At 43.5% G+C, this 20,740-nt stretch overlaps 1 protein-coding gene across 5 annotated transcripts in view; it reads left to right on the top strand.

Moving 5' to 3' along the window:
* Positions 1-3,110: 3,110 nt before the first annotated feature.
* The window catches only part of Vps13D (vacuolar protein sorting 13D), a 118,142-nt gene continuing 100,512 nt past the window's right edge, over positions 3,111-20,740 (top strand). For 3 of the 5 annotated variants that reach the window (XM_077654273.1, XM_077654272.1, XM_077654269.1), the window contains exons 1-16: positions 3,111-3,225; positions 3,649-3,753; positions 3,869-3,946; positions 4,045-4,157; positions 4,824-4,901; positions 6,978-7,082; positions 8,418-8,567; positions 9,011-9,142; positions 10,455-10,649; positions 11,996-12,096; positions 12,873-13,044; positions 13,759-13,848; positions 15,415-15,583; positions 17,286-17,433; positions 17,860-18,034; positions 19,463-19,665. In XM_077654273.1, the coding sequence (XP_077510399.1) occupies positions 3,657-3,753; positions 3,869-3,946; positions 4,045-4,157; positions 4,824-4,901; positions 6,978-7,082; positions 8,418-8,567; positions 9,011-9,142; positions 10,455-10,649; positions 11,996-12,096; positions 12,873-13,044; positions 13,759-13,848; positions 15,415-15,583; positions 17,286-17,433; positions 17,860-18,034; positions 19,463-19,665 (2,006 nt within the window). In that variant the 5' untranslated portion in view covers positions 3,111-3,225; positions 3,649-3,656. Of the gene's footprint in view, positions 3,226-3,259; positions 3,280-3,426; positions 3,566-3,648; positions 3,754-3,868; positions 3,947-4,044; positions 4,158-4,823; positions 4,902-6,977; positions 7,083-8,417; positions 8,568-9,010; positions 9,143-10,454; positions 10,650-11,995; positions 12,097-12,872; positions 13,045-13,758; positions 13,849-15,414; positions 15,584-17,285; positions 17,434-17,859; positions 18,035-19,462; positions 19,666-20,740 lie in introns of those variants that run through there. The other 2 variants (XM_077654271.1, XM_077654270.1) reach the window with 2 other exon arrangements.

The following is a 20,740-nucleotide window of genomic DNA, read 5'->3' as shown; positions in this document are numbered from 1 at the left end:
TTCATGATTGCTAGTTGCTTAGGAACGTTCTGAACACAAATTCTTCAAACAATTTACTCCTATGGTACTATTTGGCTGTCTGCCACATAAAGTTGCTGAGGTGTCTTTCTAAACTCCGTTTCATACATCATGTGCAACGCTGTCAAAGCTAGCGCTCTTGTTTGCGCTGCCTGCATCCGCGACCAAAAAGTAGTGCGTTCCTTGTGGTGACCGAAACATAGTAAATGCTTTGCCTGTAGGCTTACATCACACATTTGTCATGAGCTTGATTAAATGCTCTGTTATTACTGACAACACAGTGTCGCTTTCTCGTGCCATAGACCACTTGGGCACAGAACAAGCGCGGAGTAACACACCTTCCTTTATTTTCTCGTCCGGTCTACTTCCGTACCTTTCACAGCGTTGCACCTGATGTATGAAATGGAGTGTAGTGCAGTATAGCCTACTCTATGGAAGCCTCTTTGCAAAATAATTCAAAAACGCCTTTGTATATGATAAGTGATTGTTAGCTCATCGTTAGAATCTTTGCACTTATGTGATAATTGTTAAGTATGCAAAGTCTTGTGCTAAGTAGAAAATTTATACAACTGGTTCTAGGCATTGTGTAATCTCTTTCAGATCATTAGCATGACTATACCTCAGCTGCAATTCTACAAATTCCGGGCATATTCCTGGACATGGCAGCACTGTCATGGGTATTACTGCAGAACGAGTTTGGTCTTATACCGGACTGTGCTGATGAGATCCAAAGTTGCCCAGAGGTATGACTGAGCAATTCAAACAACCCCATAAACCTGAGTATAACAGACTGGTTTGGCCTATGTGGCTATATATATATAAGGGGTAAGGGTGAGGGAATAAATAAATGAAGGAGAAAGGAGAGTAGTAGGAAATTGAAGTCGCCGTGCAAACTCTGCAAGTGTTCAGTAAAGTCGCAGCCTATCGTGGAGGCCAGAAGTTCTCAAGAAGCGGAGCAGTGCCTTGGAGGCTTTCACCGCCGACGATCGCCGCTACCAGTGACCAAGTATCTTCATTTCCGTCAGTGGGCGCGGATCTAGACTACGCTCCAGCGCACGGCAGAGAGACTGCCTTTTGGCGCTGTAGGCAGGTCATTAACAAAGAATGTGAGCTCTAGTCTCGTCACAACCGCAGATGGCACATCCAGGGCTATCAGCCATACCGATTAAGAAAGAGTAATGGTTGGTGAAAGCTACACCAAGCCACTGGTGACACAGCAAAGTTGCTTCACGTTGTGCTAGGCGGAATGGAAGCCGGAGCTTCAGATCTGGGTCCAAGGATTTTAAACGTGAATTCGAAAATTGGCCTGAATTCCACACGGCAAGCGTGATGTCCCGCGCAAGTGCACGAAGCCTGCTTGCTGCGTCTGATCCCGAAATGGGGATCGACACAAAATCGCCGTCGTGGTGAGGATAGCACCCATCGAAGAAGTCTGATGAGCTATCCTAAGTCTGATTTCTGTAGTCCTTGCGGGGATGACCACGGAGTCCGAAGAACTGATGGGGTTCACTGAGCCATCGGTGTAGACGTGCACCCAGTTTGCATGCTGCTCATGGAAGTATTCAAGAGTGGCCTGTTTTAGTTCTATCGGTGATAAATCTATCTACTTCCTGATGCCAGGTAGTGAGAGAAGCACACGGGGATTGTGCAGGCTCCAAAGTGGCGAGGACGGTCTAGAGGTGGTTGTAAACTGCGATGGCAGAATGGCGCGATGTGGATCAATGGTGTTTGTAAACGATGTGCGTGGCCTGGTAATAGAGGAAGATTGGCAAGATGGTGAGAGGAAACCTGGGAGACGTGTCGAAAATGTGCCCTCAGTGCGTCAACTGTTATAGATAGGTAGGGATTGGATGCTCCTGGGCGATAAGTACAGTTGCTGCCGTAGAGGCAAATTTCGGCAATCCTAGACAGGTCCGGAGAGCTTTAGCTTGAATGCTGTAAACTTCGTATGTTGGTTTTTCGAATTTTTTCAAGTGCAGGGAGGCTGTAGCGAGGAAATCCCACGAATAAGGCATTGTACAGGTGCATCATCGACCACACTGATGCTCCCTATGACGATGTGAACAAAAGCAATTGAGGCGGGAAGGGGAGAACTGTTGGACCTTCTTTTTCTTTTGGAGTTAGAGCCTGGTAAAGGCTGAAAGAAAACTAGCATATGTACTGCCCATAAAAGTTACAATATTTAAAATCCGTTGAAGGTGACAAATGTGTGCAAAACCAACTAGATATTTCTGAAATTTAATAAGCAATCAGTGGTCGTTTAGCAGCATCTGTAGAGCTCTAAGCTGTCTGTTGTGAAACATTGGTGTATTTTCAAGTACATAATGGGTATATCGCTTAAAAAGCTATGCAAGCGAACTTTCTGTACTTGTGATAGTTCAACAAAGCGTTTGGTATACAAAAAGAGTAGCCTGAGCGTACACGTCCAGGCCGAAACTCAGGCGCACATGCAAAGCGAGGATATACTGTAAACTTGATCACAATTTGTGCAACAGTGAGGCTTCGTCCATTGTTTCAGTTTACAGCTTTGTTGAATTTCTGGTTTCTGTAAGAAAGCGGATTTTTTTGTCGGTTCTGCATCAAGTCGGCTGCGTCTGTCACGGTCTAGGCCATATGCCACCTTCGCACGGAGTGAGCTCAGTAGGGCATTCCTCTTGAGTGCGCGTGTTGATCGAACTACAATGTTTATCTGCGTCAATGTCTAGAAACATTTGCTTCATCTCGTTCTTCTCCACGCGTCTCTGCTCTTCACTTTCGATGCGATGACCTCTCCTGTGTGCGAGCGAAACAGCAGTAACATATCTTACATTCACAACAAAATAAATTTCTGCTGTGGATTGCTGCTGGATGCATGTGTGCGCCGGAAGTGTTCGCGTGCACAGGTGCTTCACATGTCACGGATAGGCAATCCCATGCATGTAAAGTTCTTTGGTTCCCTACCTTGGAGCGATATACAAGAGCAGTTAACTCGCCGTCGTTCCTCAGCCAACAGCACGTTTGATTTTCCCGCGCTAAATCAGTTTCGTTTCCACATGGGAGAACGTGGACTTGTTTCAGATGTCGCCTCTGTCGCTTTGTTATCATTTCGAAGGGGTTGCTCGAGAGCTGCAAGAGTTGCGTTGCCCGTTTGGAGTGATGGTGGTGGTGCTCCTGCCATGCCGTCATTGCAGTTTGTAAATATGCGAAGAGTAGAGGAAGAATCCTGAGGTAAATAAGTGTTCCAGAACGTTATCACCCTTCTGTGGCCTCGGTGCGAGCGAGGTAATGAATGAATAAACCCAAAAGTCTCTAGCCAGTGCTCGCCACTCACATGGCTTACGGACCGAGGGAAATGTGGGCTTGTCCTTGTGAAACGCGTGTGCGAGTTTCCGCAATATTGCGCTGGAATTAAGTATGCAATGGCGCGGAGGGACGTAAATTGTGTCGCCCTTTAAGATGTAAGGAGCCGCAATCGGGCGGTGCTCGGGATCGGTGAACTGTTTTAGCGATATTCCAAGCGTCTATGGGATCGTTGCCGCCGTTCTCGATCTCTACTTGCCGACAATCGGTCAGCACCGGGAAATGTGCATGAAAAGTCTCTCTGAACAGAGAATGTCCGCGAGTTACAGTGTGTTCTATTCGTTCACGCAGGGGCAAGCATGTTGGAAGGTCTCGCGGCATGGGTTCTCAACACCTATGTTGGAGGTTACGTCGAGAACCTGAACACGCATCAGTTGTCAATTGGGCTGCTCAGAGGTCAGCTGTTTTAAACTTTCGAATGACAATCCATTTCTCTGTCATGTCTCGTACTGTTCGCTATGTACTCCACGTCTGTACCGGCAATGCTCATTCGACTTGCGTTATTTGGCAGGCCAAGTTGAATTGGAAAACCTACCACTCAAGAGGGATGCGTTTCGACATTTGTTACTGCCGCTGGAAATCAAAGCGGGTAAATACAGTTGTATATTGAGTTCTTGCCTGAACAAGTTGAAGGACATAAAAGAAATCCCCGCTCTGCTTTCTTTTTTTTCTGACTCTTGAAAACAGGTTTTATTGGAAAGCTGAGCTTGAAAATTCCAGTGACAAGACTGCGTAGTGAGCCCTGGCTGATTACCATTGAGCAGCTGTACATAGTTATTGGACCAGTCTCCCTTGATGATGTAAGTTTTGTACTGCTGTGTTGTACATATTTGTGCATATGCAGCTGAAATAGTCAGATCAGTGTGTTGATCATCACAAACTGGTGTGTCACAAATTTTAAGTACCTGTCAATACATAATAAACAAATTCATTGCAAGATTAGGTTTGCCTTTTACTAATGTGTAAACATGCAAACATGTGCATTAAGTGTGCATCCACAGTGCATGATTCTTTGATAATGCAACTCCTTTCTGTGTGCAGTCTTGCTAAGATATTCCATTTTTCCATCGGTATTTGCACGTGTATCATATTTTAGTTTAATTAGTTTTATTTGGTTTTCTCTTCAAGCTATTTCTTCTGTTTTGCCATTTGTAAGCCCTGAGCAGTGTTGGATGTGTTGTGAATAGTTAGTAGCTGCCACATGCTCAGCACCTGCACTTTTCAAAGTTCTAGGCGCAATGTGCATTTTTTGGAGCATTATTAATTTATAACTTTGCTTTTATGCCATGCAGTTGTAGTTAAAGTTTAAAGCATTTGCAGTGGAGACTTGCTTTAACTGGATTTTTTTCTCTTGTACTGATGTGAAAGAGTTCTTCGTATGGTAGTCACTTTTAACTTCTATTGGAACTACTATTGGAAGACTGCAGTGTTTGCTTTAAAGTTACGGTGCTTTTCGTGATTCACAGTATGACGAAGCACGTGAAGAGCAAGTACTGCAAAATGCCAAGATTGCAAAGCTGGATGCTATGGAAGCCAAATGGAAGGTGGGCTACATTGTTGCGACATTTTGCTGTGCACTCTTTTGTGTTAATTTCTTCTGCCATAATGTGCACATTGTTTTCAGGATGATTTACTGCCTGTCAGTTGATGAGTCATACCATATTTAATTTGTTATCCCTGCTTGCGGTTATTCCTGTCACCCCTATTGTACCAGGAACAGGATGCTTTGATACTGCCTCACTTAATTTTTGTATTTTGTTCATTCTGTAGTGGAGTCCCTGATTACATTATCTGCTGCGTGTTCGCGTGCCTGTGTTCCGGCTTGTATTTAAGGCCTGTCTAAATGATACATCGTATGTCTCTATTGCTCTGCTTTTGTGCCACCTTTAGTGTGTACTGCTTCAGGCCTATTCACTGCCTGCAGCCTCACACTGGATAATCATTTTAAAAAATATTTAGAACTTGCTGGTCTTCTGGCAAACTTCTGCCATCAGCCTCTGGGTTTTCAAGGCCCTTGTCCTATGTTGGCACTATATTTTGGTACCAATGAGAGATTTGTGATTGTGCGAAATACGTGGTGGGCAATATGAGCAGTGCCATTTATGTATTCTAATAATGGCGAGTACATGCATCAGTACTACTTTGTTTTTTTTTCTTTTTCTTTTTTACAATGGTAGTAGTGAAGGCTAGCAGTCTAGCTGTGCTCTGTCATGGCAGAAACTCAACTGTTGCCTTTATTGAATGTAATTACCTTTGCATGTTGCACTCATATCAATGAACCAATAGTTTCGCAATCATTCAGTGTTTCCTTGTTGTGTCTGGGCATAATAAGTATCTCGTGGAGCTAAGGCAAACTACGTCCATCCCTTTAATTCTGTTGCTTCAACAGCCCTGCATGACCTGTCCTCATTCTTTTTCGTGTGAGACATGTTATCAAATGCACCTTTTGTGTCACCTGCATGGCATTTCACAAGACCGTCCTCTTTTTCAAGAACTTAGAATACTTCCATTCATGTTGTGTTTCAGGTCAAGGTGTCAAATACAGTCTGCAGCATTATATCCAATAACCACCCACTCACAATCCATATTTTTACTATGCCTTTTAGTAACACGAGGAATGCAAGCCATTTAAACTTTAATCTCTCTTTAACATGAAACCTTTATGATCAGAGATTGCCGCAGTTCTACGGTGCTAAAATTTGGAATGACTTCCCGCTTCAGATCAAAATATCTAGCAACTTTTAACACTCTGTAAAAAGATTTTTTCTTAGTAATATGTAGTAGTTACAAGCTATATTTCTTATTTTGTCTTTCTGTTTTCTCTTTTTCGTGTTACGACTGACATGCTTTTGCACTGTTTCAATTTCTAGTCTATTACTGTGCTGCCATGCATGTGTGACTATGGGCACAAACTAGCTCTGGGCATGGGCCCATCAAATTTTGATGTATCATTTATGTGTTCAATAAAGCAAGAATCAAAAATCAATCAGTCAGGGCTGAACTCTTGATCTAAGGTGGTTAGCAATTCAATAACCAAGTTTTGTGTGTTCAATAAAGCAAAAATTAAAAAATCAATCGGATCCGAACTCTCGATCTAAGGTCGTTAGCAATTTAATAATTAAGTTTATTCTACAACATATTCCACTACACACATGTAGAGGAGGAAGAGGCGAATTACGCATTCTGATTGCCACCTAATGTCTGGGTCTTTTGTGCCTTTGAATCATAGTTCAAAGTGTTCCTTAATGGCATAAAATCCGATTAAACTTCAACAAAACATTGAAAGGCCTAATGTGCCCGTTTCGAGAGCAAGCATAGCGGCCCCACATTAACTTGTAAGAACCTTTATTAGTGTCTTTTATATAGTGTTCGTATTTTTTTATATCTGTCATTGTGCTGTTTCTTCTATATATATACTAGCATAATTTGTGTGCCTTTTGTAAAAAAATTGAAACTCCATTGCAATTATGATTATAGACCGACTATGCACAGAAACTCGGCAACGGTTGGAACATAAGTGAAGTTACAGCTGTTCTCTAGTGAGAGAAAAAGGAATCTGTATGTACATATGTAGTATACAGAAGGCTTATTCTGAAAAATTTTTAATCTTTTTTGTACAGGCCAGTTACGAATCGAAGCAGGAACCCTCATATTATGCATACTCGTATGCGGCATGGCTTACCTGCGGAACTTCAGTGATGACAAACATCGTAAAGAACCTTCAGGTGAGTGATCATTCGTCAATGAGAAGAAGTGCGTATCTATGTGAACGTGTTGAAGTGTTGAAGGGCCACGGGGGGAGGCTTAAAAAATCTTCTTCCAAAGCTGACGATTACTACCTGTACCTTTTACATATGTGAAGCGTTGCGTCAAAGCAGAGGGCTGTACTAATTAGTGATTCATTCATCAAGAAAAGCTGACGTTTATGTCCCCACCATGAGTATACCGAAATGCATTGTGCCACGGCACTCTTTGGCCTCAGCTGCCTTTACCTCAACAGACACACATTATGTTCCATTATCGCGAGAAATCTGAAAATTTTTACATGTATTTATGGAACCGGCTGTTTCAGAAAAGTAACATGAATGCCTGAAAAACTTGAGGACGGCGCACACTTTCACGCTCGCGAAATTTCAGCCGTATTCTTCGAAAAAAATATTTGTCCAAATACATATATTCCTTATCATCTGAAGCTGTTTCCGCAATGAAAACTCAGCTATAGTGTCCTTTAGTATAACATTCCACCACATGAAAGAAGAAAAAATTGCAGCACCAGATAGCACTTGCTAGGTGCACCGCAGAAGTCCGCGACGTCCATCTTTATTTTTTGTTTTTGAAAAGTGATCCTTTTTTTCTAGGCATGAACTGGTCCTTCAGATCTATCCAGTAGGGATTTCAAATGTAGCTGCCGTCATTGACTCCGTGAATACAACTCTAGGTGCTTCGAAATTAAGTTTGGAAAGTCGCGTGCAGAAACGTGGATGCCATGCCACAAAGGGTAAAATCAAATCATCATCATTCGTTGTATGTGTTTTTATGTTTATGTTGCTAATACACAATACTTATACTTCTTTTTAAGAAAAGGAAACCAATTACGTTCAAGTTTTCAAGGAATGTATTGCAGTTTATTAAATATTATTTTGTTTATTGACTTAAATTTGTTATGATTTTTATTTGTCTTAATTCCATGTAGAATGAACCAACTGGTTCCTATGTTCTAATTACACTCCTTTATATTTCTGAGCATCTTCAAGCATCAAAGTAAATAGTATACTGGCGGAAGCCATCAGAGTTTAATATAGCTTATACAAGTTCAATTCATTGAAAACTAAAATCTGTGCATAAAAGCAAGTTGCCATCTTGTTTGCTACAAAAAACACCATATCGAATAATCTGTTTCAAGGACACCAACTGTGTTCACCTTTAGTTATTGAACCACTGGATCTGCAAGAGCACAGAAATTTCAGTGCACTTGTGGGAATACATTCCTGGATGTACTTCTTTTGCTCCTGATCTTAGAAAATACTGAGGTTGTAACTTTAGAGTCTTGTTTTCTACAGTTCAAGATCAAAGACATCCACATCAGGTATGAGGATGGCTGTACAGATCCTCAAAACCCGTTCGGTTGTGGCATCACCATCCAGACCTTGTCATCTCAAGCAGCTGCGACAGCAACAGCTGCATCAACAGCAGCACCAATGACAGATGATGTAAGTACTCTTTTTTCTGCTTTGTTCTTCTCTGTTAAGCAACAGTCTGGACTCGCTTTTCAGCTCTGTCCTGATGAAGTGCTGAATGAGGATTCGTTTTAACCATGCAGAAGAGGCGGTCCTTTGCTGCCAAACTCTCTCTCCTGTTTTAGTTTGCAGGTTTTTTCATAGTTTGCAGGCTTTGTCATAGTTGTTTTGATTGTAGAAGATTTTTTGTGCTGTTAGTGAATCTGACGAACCCTTTCAGTCCTTGGTAACTTTTCCCAAGTCCTCTTGTTTCTACTTCTGGACTCTCAGTAAGAAAGGAAAGTGCCCTGTTCTTTCCCGAAGCAGAAAAAAAAACCACCTCGATGCATGAAATACCATCAAGTGTTCTTGTAGAGCTTTAGGTTAGGTATCAGCATTCGTTTTTATAACACGCTGCAACTTTCTCACTATTACAGGCTGCCTCACAGGCATCAGCTTCTGAACCTGCTGATGATGTTGCTAACCAATCGGTGCAGCTCAGTGGGGTTGCGGTCTACTGGGACAGTGACGTGGCCCTGCTGGGAGGCTTGGACATCTTGGCGATGGCTGTAGGTTGAGCCGCAATACTTGTATGCCTATGCTGTGTTAACGCCACATTCACCACACAAGAGTACTGTTTCGGTAAATTAGCAAGTATGTGTAATCAAGCAGGCCATGCTTATATGACTCAACTTTTGGGTATGGCTGACACCTACTCAGAACAGCTTAGATACATGTGTTCTGCGTCCTTGACTCATATGTTAAAATAGGCACAGTGTTGACTGTGTTGTGAATGGTCAATTCCTTTTAATGCTTTTCTATAGAGGAAAGAGGAGCATATTGAAGGAAGGTACTTCCACCCACAGGCAAGATGTTGAGAGACTTCATGTCAGATTTTTTTTATGAACAAACTTGCCACTTCTGACTGCTCTGCAATGGAAGTAGCTTCAGTCAGATGAAGGATGGAGACCTTTGCTGGAGATTGTAGCTTTTTTTGTCCTGGTATTTATAATTGATAATTAGTTGAGCACACCTTACGTGGCACAGGAGATGGCCTTCGAAGTTGTGAGAGATTCATAGTGTTGTGGAAATGGTTTGTCTTCTCCGGTTGCTAAGTTTCTCCCAGCCCTTATGTTGCAAACGAAAAGTGGCTTGCAAATAATTAGTTATGCTGCCCCGTGACTCTCCGGGTTCATTTTCATGGTTATTATGCCGGCAGTGATCTTACAACATTAACACTTGACATGCAAAAACTGTTGGTATGCCCCTTCAATAAAATAGCTGCTTAGTTTTTTTGTATTGAGCCAGCTGGTGCCAAGCCATTAAAGGGACACTGAGGACAGCGCCATTCAATTTTTGTTCTTAATAAAAATTGATTCTGTGCATCTTCCTGGTAATGCTGATGTTGGTCTGGCAACAAATGAAGCAGTTATTGCTGAGAAAATTAGGTTTAAAATTTTCCCGCCACTCGATTCAAACTTGTGACTTCAAGACCGAAAAGGGACTCCGTGGTTGTGGTATTGAAGTGAATGGCAATGTACCTAGCCTCCGTGATCTGTGCAGAAAAAAAAACTATTGATGCACCGCAGTTTTCTTGAAAAATTGGTCAGGGGTGGTGACACTTGTATTTCATTTTTGGCTTTTTCTAGCTTTTAAAAATTCTGTTTCTAGCTGAAGTAGCGTATCCATCATTAGTAGAATGCTTTGATCTATCAGTACAGGCCCACCTCAATTGGTTCTCAGTTTATTTTTGACTGCTGGTATTTTATGCTTGCACCTGCTCTTTGCAACTTTGTAGACTGCCATTTCTTCGTTTCAGCAGCACCCTTCATGTTGTGTGTTCATGTCTCACATTTTCTGTTGTTCGCCTTCTGGGTGCAGGAAGCCATGAAGAAGCAGCAGACACATGTGCTGAGCAGCACGCGAAGTGTGAAGCCGCACTCATACCTGCTGGCGACCACCAGCTTCCAAGCACAAATCTCGCGAAACTGCTCTCCGCAGCCCCTCAGGGTCCGGTCAAAGCCACGTCTCACCTGCAACCTGCAGCTGGACAAGTTCTCCGTCACCCTTAATGAGGTTTGTGGAAAAAATTTTTTCCCCCTCTAAGACATGTATTTCAAATATGGTTTGTAACTTCATTTTATTTATTTCTTTACTTAACTTTAAAATATTGCAGGCCAATTATTTGGTGATGGTTCGGGCTAGTGGGTATGCGTTATGATCCATAGCGCAGCAACAAAACAGGGGACAAACACAAGCGCTAATGCTTGTGTTTGTCCCCTGTTTTGTTGCTGCGCTATGGATCAAAACAATTATTTGGCCTGGGCTGGTGTGGTTACAAAAGCAAAAGGGAGAAAAGGACATACAGGATGACATAAACAACAAAAAGGCACAACGAAGGCTGTGTGGCAGAAATATTGTCACGGCTTGCTTGACGTAGAGGCTGGCGGTGAGCACAGCTGGTGATAGCCGGAGCACAAGAACACAAGAACCAGAACACAGGTCCGCCAGCAGCAGCGTCGTCTTCGGCACGCGGCAATCGCACTTCAACTTTCTCATCGCTGCAATATGTTCCACTTCTGCAACAAAATTGCTTTGCACCAAACAGCGAAAAGTAATCCTGCAATAGATCGCACAGCAGTAAACAAAGACGAAACCGCAGAAACAATGCTCCAGTTTTGTAGCAAAATTGCTCGACGAAAAACATTTGAGAAGTTAAACGGTACCAGTCCTCCATAACGCTTGAAAGTGGGGTGGAAGGAACAGTACTTAAAGCTGTCTCTTTTGTGTTTGGAAAGATGAGTGACCTTGTGGAAACTAGGTAACGTGGTAATGGTGCTTAGCACAGAAAGCATGGGTTGGAAACTGCTAATTGTCTGCAGTTACCAAAAGCAGTGCAAACAGCCGGGGCTCATCTTGCGGAGATTTTGAGCAGAGTAACAGACTGATGAAGCATGCACAAGTAATATTAGGGCAAATGTTAGGTATTGTTCTGTTGATGCTTGGGTAGTGTGAAAGCCTCTCTCATCAGCGTCTTTCTTGCTGGTTTTTTTAATGTTTTGTTGTTAGTGTGTGTTTAGTGTCTCAAAGCTGCACATGGTTTATGAAGGACGCCGTGGTGGAGGGCTCCAGCTTAATTTAGACCCCCTGGGGAGTTTTTGATGGGCACTGAGATCACACAGCACACAACTGTTTACGCGTTTCGCCTGCATCAAAGGGTGGCTTCCGCCATGGGACTCTCTGGTGCTGGGATCCTGTGACCTTGGGCCCAGCATCACAGCATCTCGGTGCCAGTAGCCACTGAATCACTGTGGCAGGTTTCGTGCTTTTTGCTGGCAACATTATGTTTTTTCTGCACCAGCAGCAATTGCACCAACAATTGTTGAAATGCTTTTCTCAGTGCTTTCTTCTTGTTCTTCTAGGAACAATACCGACAGATGGTGTTTTGCTTGAAAGAACTGGAAAGGATCGATGTATCATGGAAGTACAGGCGGTGGCGACCATCTGTTGCGGTCAGCGGAAAGTAAGTGGCAGCTTATACTCTCTCAGTCCCGTGCTTCCGACTTCAAACAGTCGGAAAGCTATTTCTTGAGTTCTATACGAAACCCACTTTTTCCATTTAAAATGGTGGAGCTTCAGAGCCAGCTGTCATCTCTTGTGGAGGTATTTTTGTGCTATTCTGGACCTAGATATAAATTGGCAGGTTTTATGAAACTCCACTTACATCATTGGTGGTGGTCATGCAGTCGTGGCCTAGTGGTTTGGTCGTCCACCTCGGCTGCGGGAGGTGGCAGGTTCAAAACCCACCACCGGCTATCCACCACATGGGTGCAGGTGCCCCCGATCTGGCGACTGGATTTTTTCAGGGGGTGCAGTCCTGGGAGAGGCTCCCTAGATCCCGCTACTCCCTCTGGAGACGTTCCCTGTTTCGAACAGCCACCTGAGAAGGTGGTTTGATATATGTCACTGTGCCGTCCCGTATTGTTCTGTGTGTCGTCTAATTGTTGTATGTTGTTGTGTGTTGTGTGTTGGGTTTTATGGCACATAGGAAACTTGGGCCATCATGCGCCAAGCTCGTATTGTTGTATGTTAACCCTCATCATGGGTGATGCCCAGGCCATCTTTGGCGGGCAGAAGTAAAGGGATACATGTAAAGGTTTGATGCCTATACGTGGCTAAAGAGCAAAAACCCATATATGCTGTTAGTATGCTCTAATCTTTGCTGTACTACACTGTACTAAATTTAAGCCATACCTGCAAGAAGTTGTGGCTCTCTCACGCTTTTGCTCTGCCGTGCAGTGCAAGTCTGTGGTGGCAGTTTGCATCGCAGGCCCATGTTCATCATTTGACCAAGAAGCGCAGTCAAGCCACCTGGGAGTTCATTCTTCAGCGTGCCAGGCAGGTCAAGCGCTATGTGGACGTCTACTACTGCCACCTGACAAAGCCAGAGTGCCTCACCACTGAAATGCAGGCAAGAAACCATTTGCTCAGCATCTGCGTTTGTCTCTCTATGCCCCATTCATGTGTCATTATCGGGTAAAACCCTATCATATCCTAGTTTTGTGGCCTAGACATTGACTCCTTGTTAAGAAATATGCATTCTAACCCAGACCATGATGTGTGCTTGGCATGTGTTGGTGAAAATAGGCAAATCTGCACGGTCACTGTAAAGAAAAAAAAAAAACTACAGAGGATTAAAAAATGTTTGGAGCTTGTTTTGCATTTAAGGTTTTATTAGGCCTCCAGGGCTGCTAGTCTACTTTATTAGACATTTAGCTACATAGGCCGTATGATTCCTCTGCATTGTCACTCAGGAGATGGCTGCTACTTGTAAGAAGCGCACAATGTGTCCAATTTCATTGATAAATAAGCTAAGTAATTTTGGGTATATTGCAAATAGTTAGTGTTAGTTAGGAAATCAGTGCTTCACTACGAAAGTAGTGGGAATCAGGCTGCTGGAACACGAAATTGATTGCGGTGTGCTGCCACTTTGGCACACGAAGTTGAATAAAGCTTTCCGAGTTTCATCTGAGGGTCATGAGAGACTGGGTTGCTTCCAAGCAAGCTACTAAGCAGTTCAGCTATGAAGCTTGTGCATTTACCTCTGCAAGTGTTATGTTTTAGTTGTGGTGTTTATGGCTTCCACTTTTCATTTCTTTTGCACCTTTTCTGTTATTTTCTCCAGAAGGAGAAGAACATGCTGGAGCAGCAGCTGGAGTTTGAAACACTACTGTCTCTTCGGGAACTAGTCATACAGAAAGTGCGCAGGGAACAGGTAATCCAGTCCACTTTTCTTGCTTTCAGGGTGTTTGTGCTTCGTTACAATTTGTGCAAGTTGTGAAACTTGCTGTGTGCAACCTAAACTGTTCCTTTATTGGATAGGTATAATATATTTTGAGTTACCAAGGCAGGTCAACATTTTGGTTTGTTCCAATCCGGGCCAAAGTTGGTTTGGCTAACACACTTATATTATTGAATGAATAGCTGCATGATGTATTTTATTAATGACCAATGATTAAGTAATTCAGGTATATATGTTCGTTCTCCTCATCTCTATTTTGATTGTACTACTTGCTTTTTTATTACTTGCTTCAATGTTGCAGTTGTGGATAAGATGTCACTACTAGAACCCTGCTGCAGTAAACGCGCATATATAGTAAAAAGACTGGTATAGTAGAGTCAAATTGCGGTCCTAATTTGCCTTCCACAGATAACTGTACATTCTTCTTTTTTTTTTTCTATAAAGGAAGAATTAATAATGAAACTGTTAAAGTAAACAGCGTTTGGCCGTGGTGACACTTCCTGCGGAGTAGTGATATCGCAAAACGCATGCAGTCTAGCAGATCTCAGAGAAACAGACACACAACGGCGTAATCACAAGGCCCATGGTCATAGGCAAGTAGATATCGATATTGAAGGCGATAAAAAGGCGCTCTTTGAGATGTACATTTAACCACCAGGCTCACGAGCGGCGAGGAGAAGCGAAGTTTTTGAAGGCCCTGGGGCCGTGTGGCAAAGCTTGTGGCGTGCACAGAAAACAGAAAAGCAGGCTTTAAACGTTTGTGGCACAGGCTGCTGAGAAAGGCAAAGCAGGAAAAGAGCAGTGAGGAGTAGGGAAGAGAAAAGTGAACAGCTGTAGCACGAAGCAGCGGCAGCAAGAAGCGGAGGCACGGTGGCAGTGCGTGGGCGGTTTTGCTTCGTTTGATTGTGTCACGCGAATTTCTTAATTTTTGCCTCTTAAATGTCACCGAGGCTGTGGAAAACGATGCTGTGTTCATGCAAAGCTTTCTTTTTCATGCGGATTCAAACCTCTCCGCTCCCATTTACTATATTTGTGGCTGCTTTATATTCATGGCCACTTTATATTTGTGCAAACATGGTACCTGCACAAGACTTAGACGAAATCAGAAATGTGGTAACATAAAATGTGTTAATTGAAAATAATCATTTGCACATAATGGGACGATCAGAACAGGATGGAAGGTATCTGTTAGTGTTTCTTTTCTAATCCAACACTATGTGTTTAGTAAGCAGCCAAATTGCCAGATAGCATTCTGAGAGCTATGCCATGACAAACAGCTGATACAATAAAGACACTGATGTGGTAAAGATTTTTGCTGGTTCATGCGACTTTACTAAGAGAAAGGTTCTGCTGCACTTCCATGACATGATTTCCTTGGCCTAGGGAAGCGCAGTTGAGTGCAGTTAGGTATTTGCCCAGGCACCCTTTTCCAGGTTTAAGAGGACTTCTCTCTCTGCATTGTCTCTTCCAGCTTTGTGCATAAAACTATTTGTTCTATACTGTGGTAACTTGTTACGTGCTCACTGTTCTTGTTCCCAGTCGTCTTGGTCTGCTGGGCCCAGAGGTCAGGGCCTCCTCCAGTACTGGTTCCCCGGCTGGACCGGCTGGTACACAAAGCAGGAAGAGGAACCGCAGCAGTCCTTAGCTGAGGACGAGGCATCAGATGATGATGCTTCATCCATCAGCACAACGCTGACAACTCAGATTGGTGGGCACTTTACTTACTAAGTTACTATACTGACTCTATTAATAATAATAATAATTGGTTTTTGGGGCAAAGGAAATGGCACAGTATCTGTCCCATATATCGTTGGACACCTGAACCACGCCGTAAGGGAAGGGATAAAGGAGGGAGTGAAAGAAGAAAGGAAGAAGGAGGTGCCGTAGTGGAGGACTCGGGAATAATTTCGACCACCTGGGGATCTTTAACGTACGCTGACATCGCACAGCACACGGGCGCCTTAGCGTTATTCCTCCATAAAAACGCAGCCGCCGCGGTCGGGTTCAAACCTACTGACTTTATTTGGTGCCCATTTTTTCTAAGTCGTGTGTCCACCTCTACAGTCTAGTTTCCAGCGCCTTTGAGTAGATTCTTGAGCCATGTCATGGCCATTCCGAATTTTAGTTGCATTGAGCGTGCTCGCATACGAAGCAAAGGATGAGCACTTCCTTTTTTTTTTTTCTTTTCTGAGGTCTGGAGTGGGCACTCGAACTTTTATAAAGCATGTCATTGCTTGGATGTGAAATTATGGTTACTGCTGAGACGGTGCAATGTCACATGGCCATTGTTTGTGGCCTGTGCTCTACTAGGCAATTACCAAAGACATTAACTGTGTTAAGATTATATGTAAAGTCAAAGTACTATGACCAGATGAAATGCAAATGGGACAACTGTAATGTGAAAAAATGAACACAAGATTAATAGCTGCTGGAGAAGGATTGCAGGCAAGGTCAGTTAACATTTTCATGCATTCGTCTTTGCTCCATTGAAGTGAAATTTAGGTGTGTTAGTATTTAGTTTTTCTCAACTAAAATATTGTTTCTTTATTGTCCCCATTTCTTGATCACTTTTCATGGGCTCCTAGTGGATGGAGGCCCATCCTTTTTGCGCAGTTATTCATTGTTTCCTTAATGTCGTACCAACTAGCCCCTCACCACACTCTTTTAGGTTATCAATTAACCACTGGCCCTAAGTCCCCAGCAGGTGCTCTGCAGTTGGCAAAGCAATGGTCAGACCTGTTGTACAGCAAAGATCTAATCTGTTATCAGGACAGGCTGCCATCGGAAGCTGCAAAGGACAGGGCTGACTGGAGAGCAATAGTGAAGGCCTTTGCCCAGCTGCACCTGTTGCTTGGCTCCTAATGATGATGGTGATGATGATGATATTCACGGCTGCCAGTACCTATGTCTAAATATCTATCTGTCAGTGCTTGAAATTCCAGTGTGTAGTACATCCACAACATGTGTTTGAAATAGATTGTCTTGGCTCCCACCTCTTTCATGTTTGCAGCAATGGCTCTGATTGTCATTTTTTGTCATTTCAAAAATGAATTCTGGAAGTGGTTTAGATTATTTTGCATAATGACTTTTGCCCTGTGGTGCAAACTGCATTTAAACTTTTTAAATGCAGAAGGTGCTGTGATTGCATTTTTGTAATGAGAATACTTTGTTAAGCAGCCATTATAGATTGTGAGCTGTGAAGATGTTCTGTGAAACTGAACTCGAGTCTGACTATTGTTACCAGTTAGCAGCTCTGCCTTGTGGGCAGTGGAAGCATGGCTACCTTCAGTGGTGACTTGTGCATAGGCCGGCTCAACTTGCTGCTCGCCACATTTGTACGATTTCATTGCCTCCTTCGATCACTGTGATAAAGAACAGGTCGGTGCTGAACACTGCTTTCTCTTTTGCAGAAGAGGAAATTCTCGATGCCCTGGACAGCGTTGACCAGGACACCTTCCTGATGCGTGATGCAGTGCTTGCACGAGTGTGCTTCTCGCTCAGCCAGTGCGGGGTTACACTGGTCGGGCGACATCAAGCTGCACCCAGTCTGGGAGCTGGGTGAGTTGTAAAGGAAGGCAGTTTGCCTGCCAGTGCTGTTTGCTTTAGGCTCATGGAACTGAGGATTTTGTATTTGGCTTATTTCCTTATGTTGCTTGTATGGACCATGTCACCCTTCCTGGACTTCAGCCTCTCTCCTGCAGCTGCCCCTTTCTGGCATAATTCTGCTCCCTGGATGCACCATGGGTGACCTAGAACTTAGTATAGGTGTGCCTATAGTACAGCTACCTGACATCAGTTATGTATCTGCAAGTTGGTTTCAGAGGAGGAGGAGGAAAAACTTTTATTTAACCAGTGGTAGATTGGTAGTTGGTTGCCATCCTCTTTGGGCGGTGTTAGGTACTTCCAATTTCTGCAATTTCTGCTGTGCTTTCAATTTCTACAAGGGTGGGCTCTTGTCCTCTTTTTTTGTTTTTTGTTATGCAGGGATGAGGTCATGCAGCCCTTGGTGGAGCTCCGCTTTACGGATGTCACCGTTGATGTAGAGAGCCGGCCACGGTTTGGGTCGTTCCTGTTTGCGGCACGGCTTGGCTCGTTGCACCTGCAGGACCGCACGGCGCCCCATTCAACCTACCCATATGTGCTGTCACCACACGCTGTTGTGAGTTGCTTTGAGGAAGTCTCAGATGGGAGCAAATTCACCATAATATTATGTCTAAGAACTGAACTATTAAGCACCTAGTGTTATTTCCCCTTCATATATGGTGCAGGCATAGCTTGGACACAAGGAAGGTATTGCAAGCATTCAGAGTGGTAGCACGATTGTACGAGGGCCTTATAAATTCATTCAATCTGCACTTGCATTTGTCTGAACTACCCAGCACTGTTGGCATAACATGTCTTTTTCCTTTTAAACTTCATAAAAGTACTTTTCATTCATGTGAGTGCTTAAAGATGCATGTAACATGTGTTCTTGTGTCCTTACCCTCAAGACAAGAAGCATTTGCAAAAAGGTTTCATTTTTATTTATAAATTTATATACTCTAAAGCTCACTAGGATGCCGTGTTAAAGATGAAATGATTATTGTTGAGCCCACTTTTAATGAACCTGGTGATCATGTGGATTGTGTTTGTTATAAGTTCGCAGCACATGGGCTTCCGATATTACTACAGCCAAAAATATATCGGAAAAAAATGGTGTTTCTATTCCAAAAAGACTGGTATGCACGTCTGCCTTATCACAGTGCTTTCCAACTTCTGCAGGATGGTCATGTGCTCTTCACCAAGACCATTGCTGCTGATGAGCTGCTTTTCGGACACATTTGTGTTTGAAGTGTTGATGAGCACTGGTGACACACTGGCCTCCTCGTCTCCAATCCTTAGCAAAGTTGGAAGGATGCAGCAACAAAGCTACTGCAGTGCACATGAATGCAGCTCATAGTCTGCTGTGTATGTGCTGCTTGCATGCAGTAACAGCTCGGAAGGTAGAGAGCCGATTGGGCAGGCAACACGTGCCGTGTGACTGGTATTCAGGTTTCTCAGACCACTGCCGTTTTTTCATCTTGGATCACGTACAGATGTTTCGCTTTCTGGCAGTTAACTGCAGGTGCATTGCCTCCTTTCTATTGCTTTTTTTTTTGGGGGGGGGGGGGGTCACCAAAATATTTTGAAAGGAAGGTCATGGGAGTGGAAAACACTCTTCGGTCTCCGCATTGGCGGGATGCTCACATTTCTACACTGCAGGGGCAAGCTTATGGCGCCTCCTTGTTCACTCTAACGTAGTGACACGGTCAAGGTTGTTTGTTTTATCTGAGACACAGTGCTATTGCCCTAATACACACTTTGACAGTAGCACTGCCCTCATTCGTAATAACCTAGCGTTCGTTATAACTGCGTTCGTTGTAAGTGGGCTTGACAATACTGTCAAGCAAAATTTAAAACAAAAATGAGGTAATGTGTGCTGGTTAATTGGAAATATTAAGTGGACTATTTTGGAGATGAGGCCTAAAATGTAAACAGGACAGTTGAAAATTAGTAGTGGATGCAGGTATTCCAAGTGCGTGCTAACAGCTGCTTTCTTTTATCGCAGGAACAGTTACATGTGTTCCCCAAGGGCTTGCCTCTGGATGGATCCAAGGCTCAGGCTTCTATCTTCAAGTTTCTGCCTTTCACTTCGCCACCGACTGCACCCTTTGGCATTCCTCTGATCAGCCAAAAGGTGGAATTCCCAAATGTGCCTCTTTTTGAGCTCACCTACGAGAAAAAGCCTCTGGGATCCAGTGCTGATCACAGGTAAATGAATTGGCCACACCACTGATGTTTACAACTTTTTGCTAACCTCTAGTCATAAAGCTGACTGCTGTGATTAGCTGGCTAGCATTTTATAACTTCAGCTACTTTACATGTATGTCTGCTTGAAAGCTCTGTTTTCCTCATGTTTGCAGCATGACATTTTTCAGGGCTTATTAAGTTTTTTACTGTATGAGCTTCTTTCATATATTCGTGTTTTTGGCAATGTACTTTGCCGAAGCTTATCATCATCATCATCATCATCAGCCTTACTACACCCACTGCAGGGCAAAGGCCTCTCCCATGTCTCTCCAATTAACCCTATCCTTTGCCAGCTGCATCCACCCTTTGCCTGCAAACTTCTTAATCTCATCCGCCCATCTAACCTTCTGCCGCCCCCTGCTACGCTTACTTTCTCTTGGAACCCACTCCGTTACCGTTAAGGGCCAGTGGTTATCTTGCCTTCGCATCACATGCCCTGCCCAAGCCCATTTCTTTCTCTTGATTTCGACTAGGATGTCATTAACCCGTGTTTGTTCCCTCACCCACTCTGCCCGCTTCCGATCTCTTAACGTTACACCTATCATTTTTCTTTCCATGGCTCGCTGCGTTGTCCTTAACTTAAGCTGAACTCTTTTCGTTAGCCTCCACGTTTCTGCCCCGTAAGTGAGTACCGGTAAGATTATGCTGTTGTACACTTTCCTCTTGAGGGAAATTGGTAAACTGCCACTCATGATCTGCGAGAATTTGCCATATGCGCTCCACCCCATTCTTATCCTTCTAGTTATCTCCCTCTCATGATCCGGATCAGCTGTCACTACCTGCCCTAAGTAGACGTATTCCGGCACAATTTCTAGGCTCTCGCTGCCAATTGTGAACTGTTGTTCCCTTGCTAGACTGTTGAACATTACCTTGGTTTTCTGCATGTTAATTTTTAGACCCATCGATCTGCTCTGCCTGTCTAACTCGTTGATCATGATTTGCAGTTCACCTCCTGAGTGACTCAGCAAGGCAATGTCATCAGCAAATCTCAGATTATTTAGGTATTCTCCATTTATTCTTATTCCCAACTGTTCCC

Source organism: Amblyomma americanum, chromosome 2 (assembly GCF_052857255.1).
Source record: "Amblyomma americanum isolate KBUSLIRL-KWMA chromosome 2, ASM5285725v1, whole genome shotgun sequence".
Classification (NCBI taxonomy): Eukaryota; Metazoa; Arthropoda; class Arachnida; order Ixodida; family Ixodidae; genus Amblyomma; species Amblyomma americanum.
This window is presented reverse-complemented; position numbering and strand designations above follow the sequence as displayed.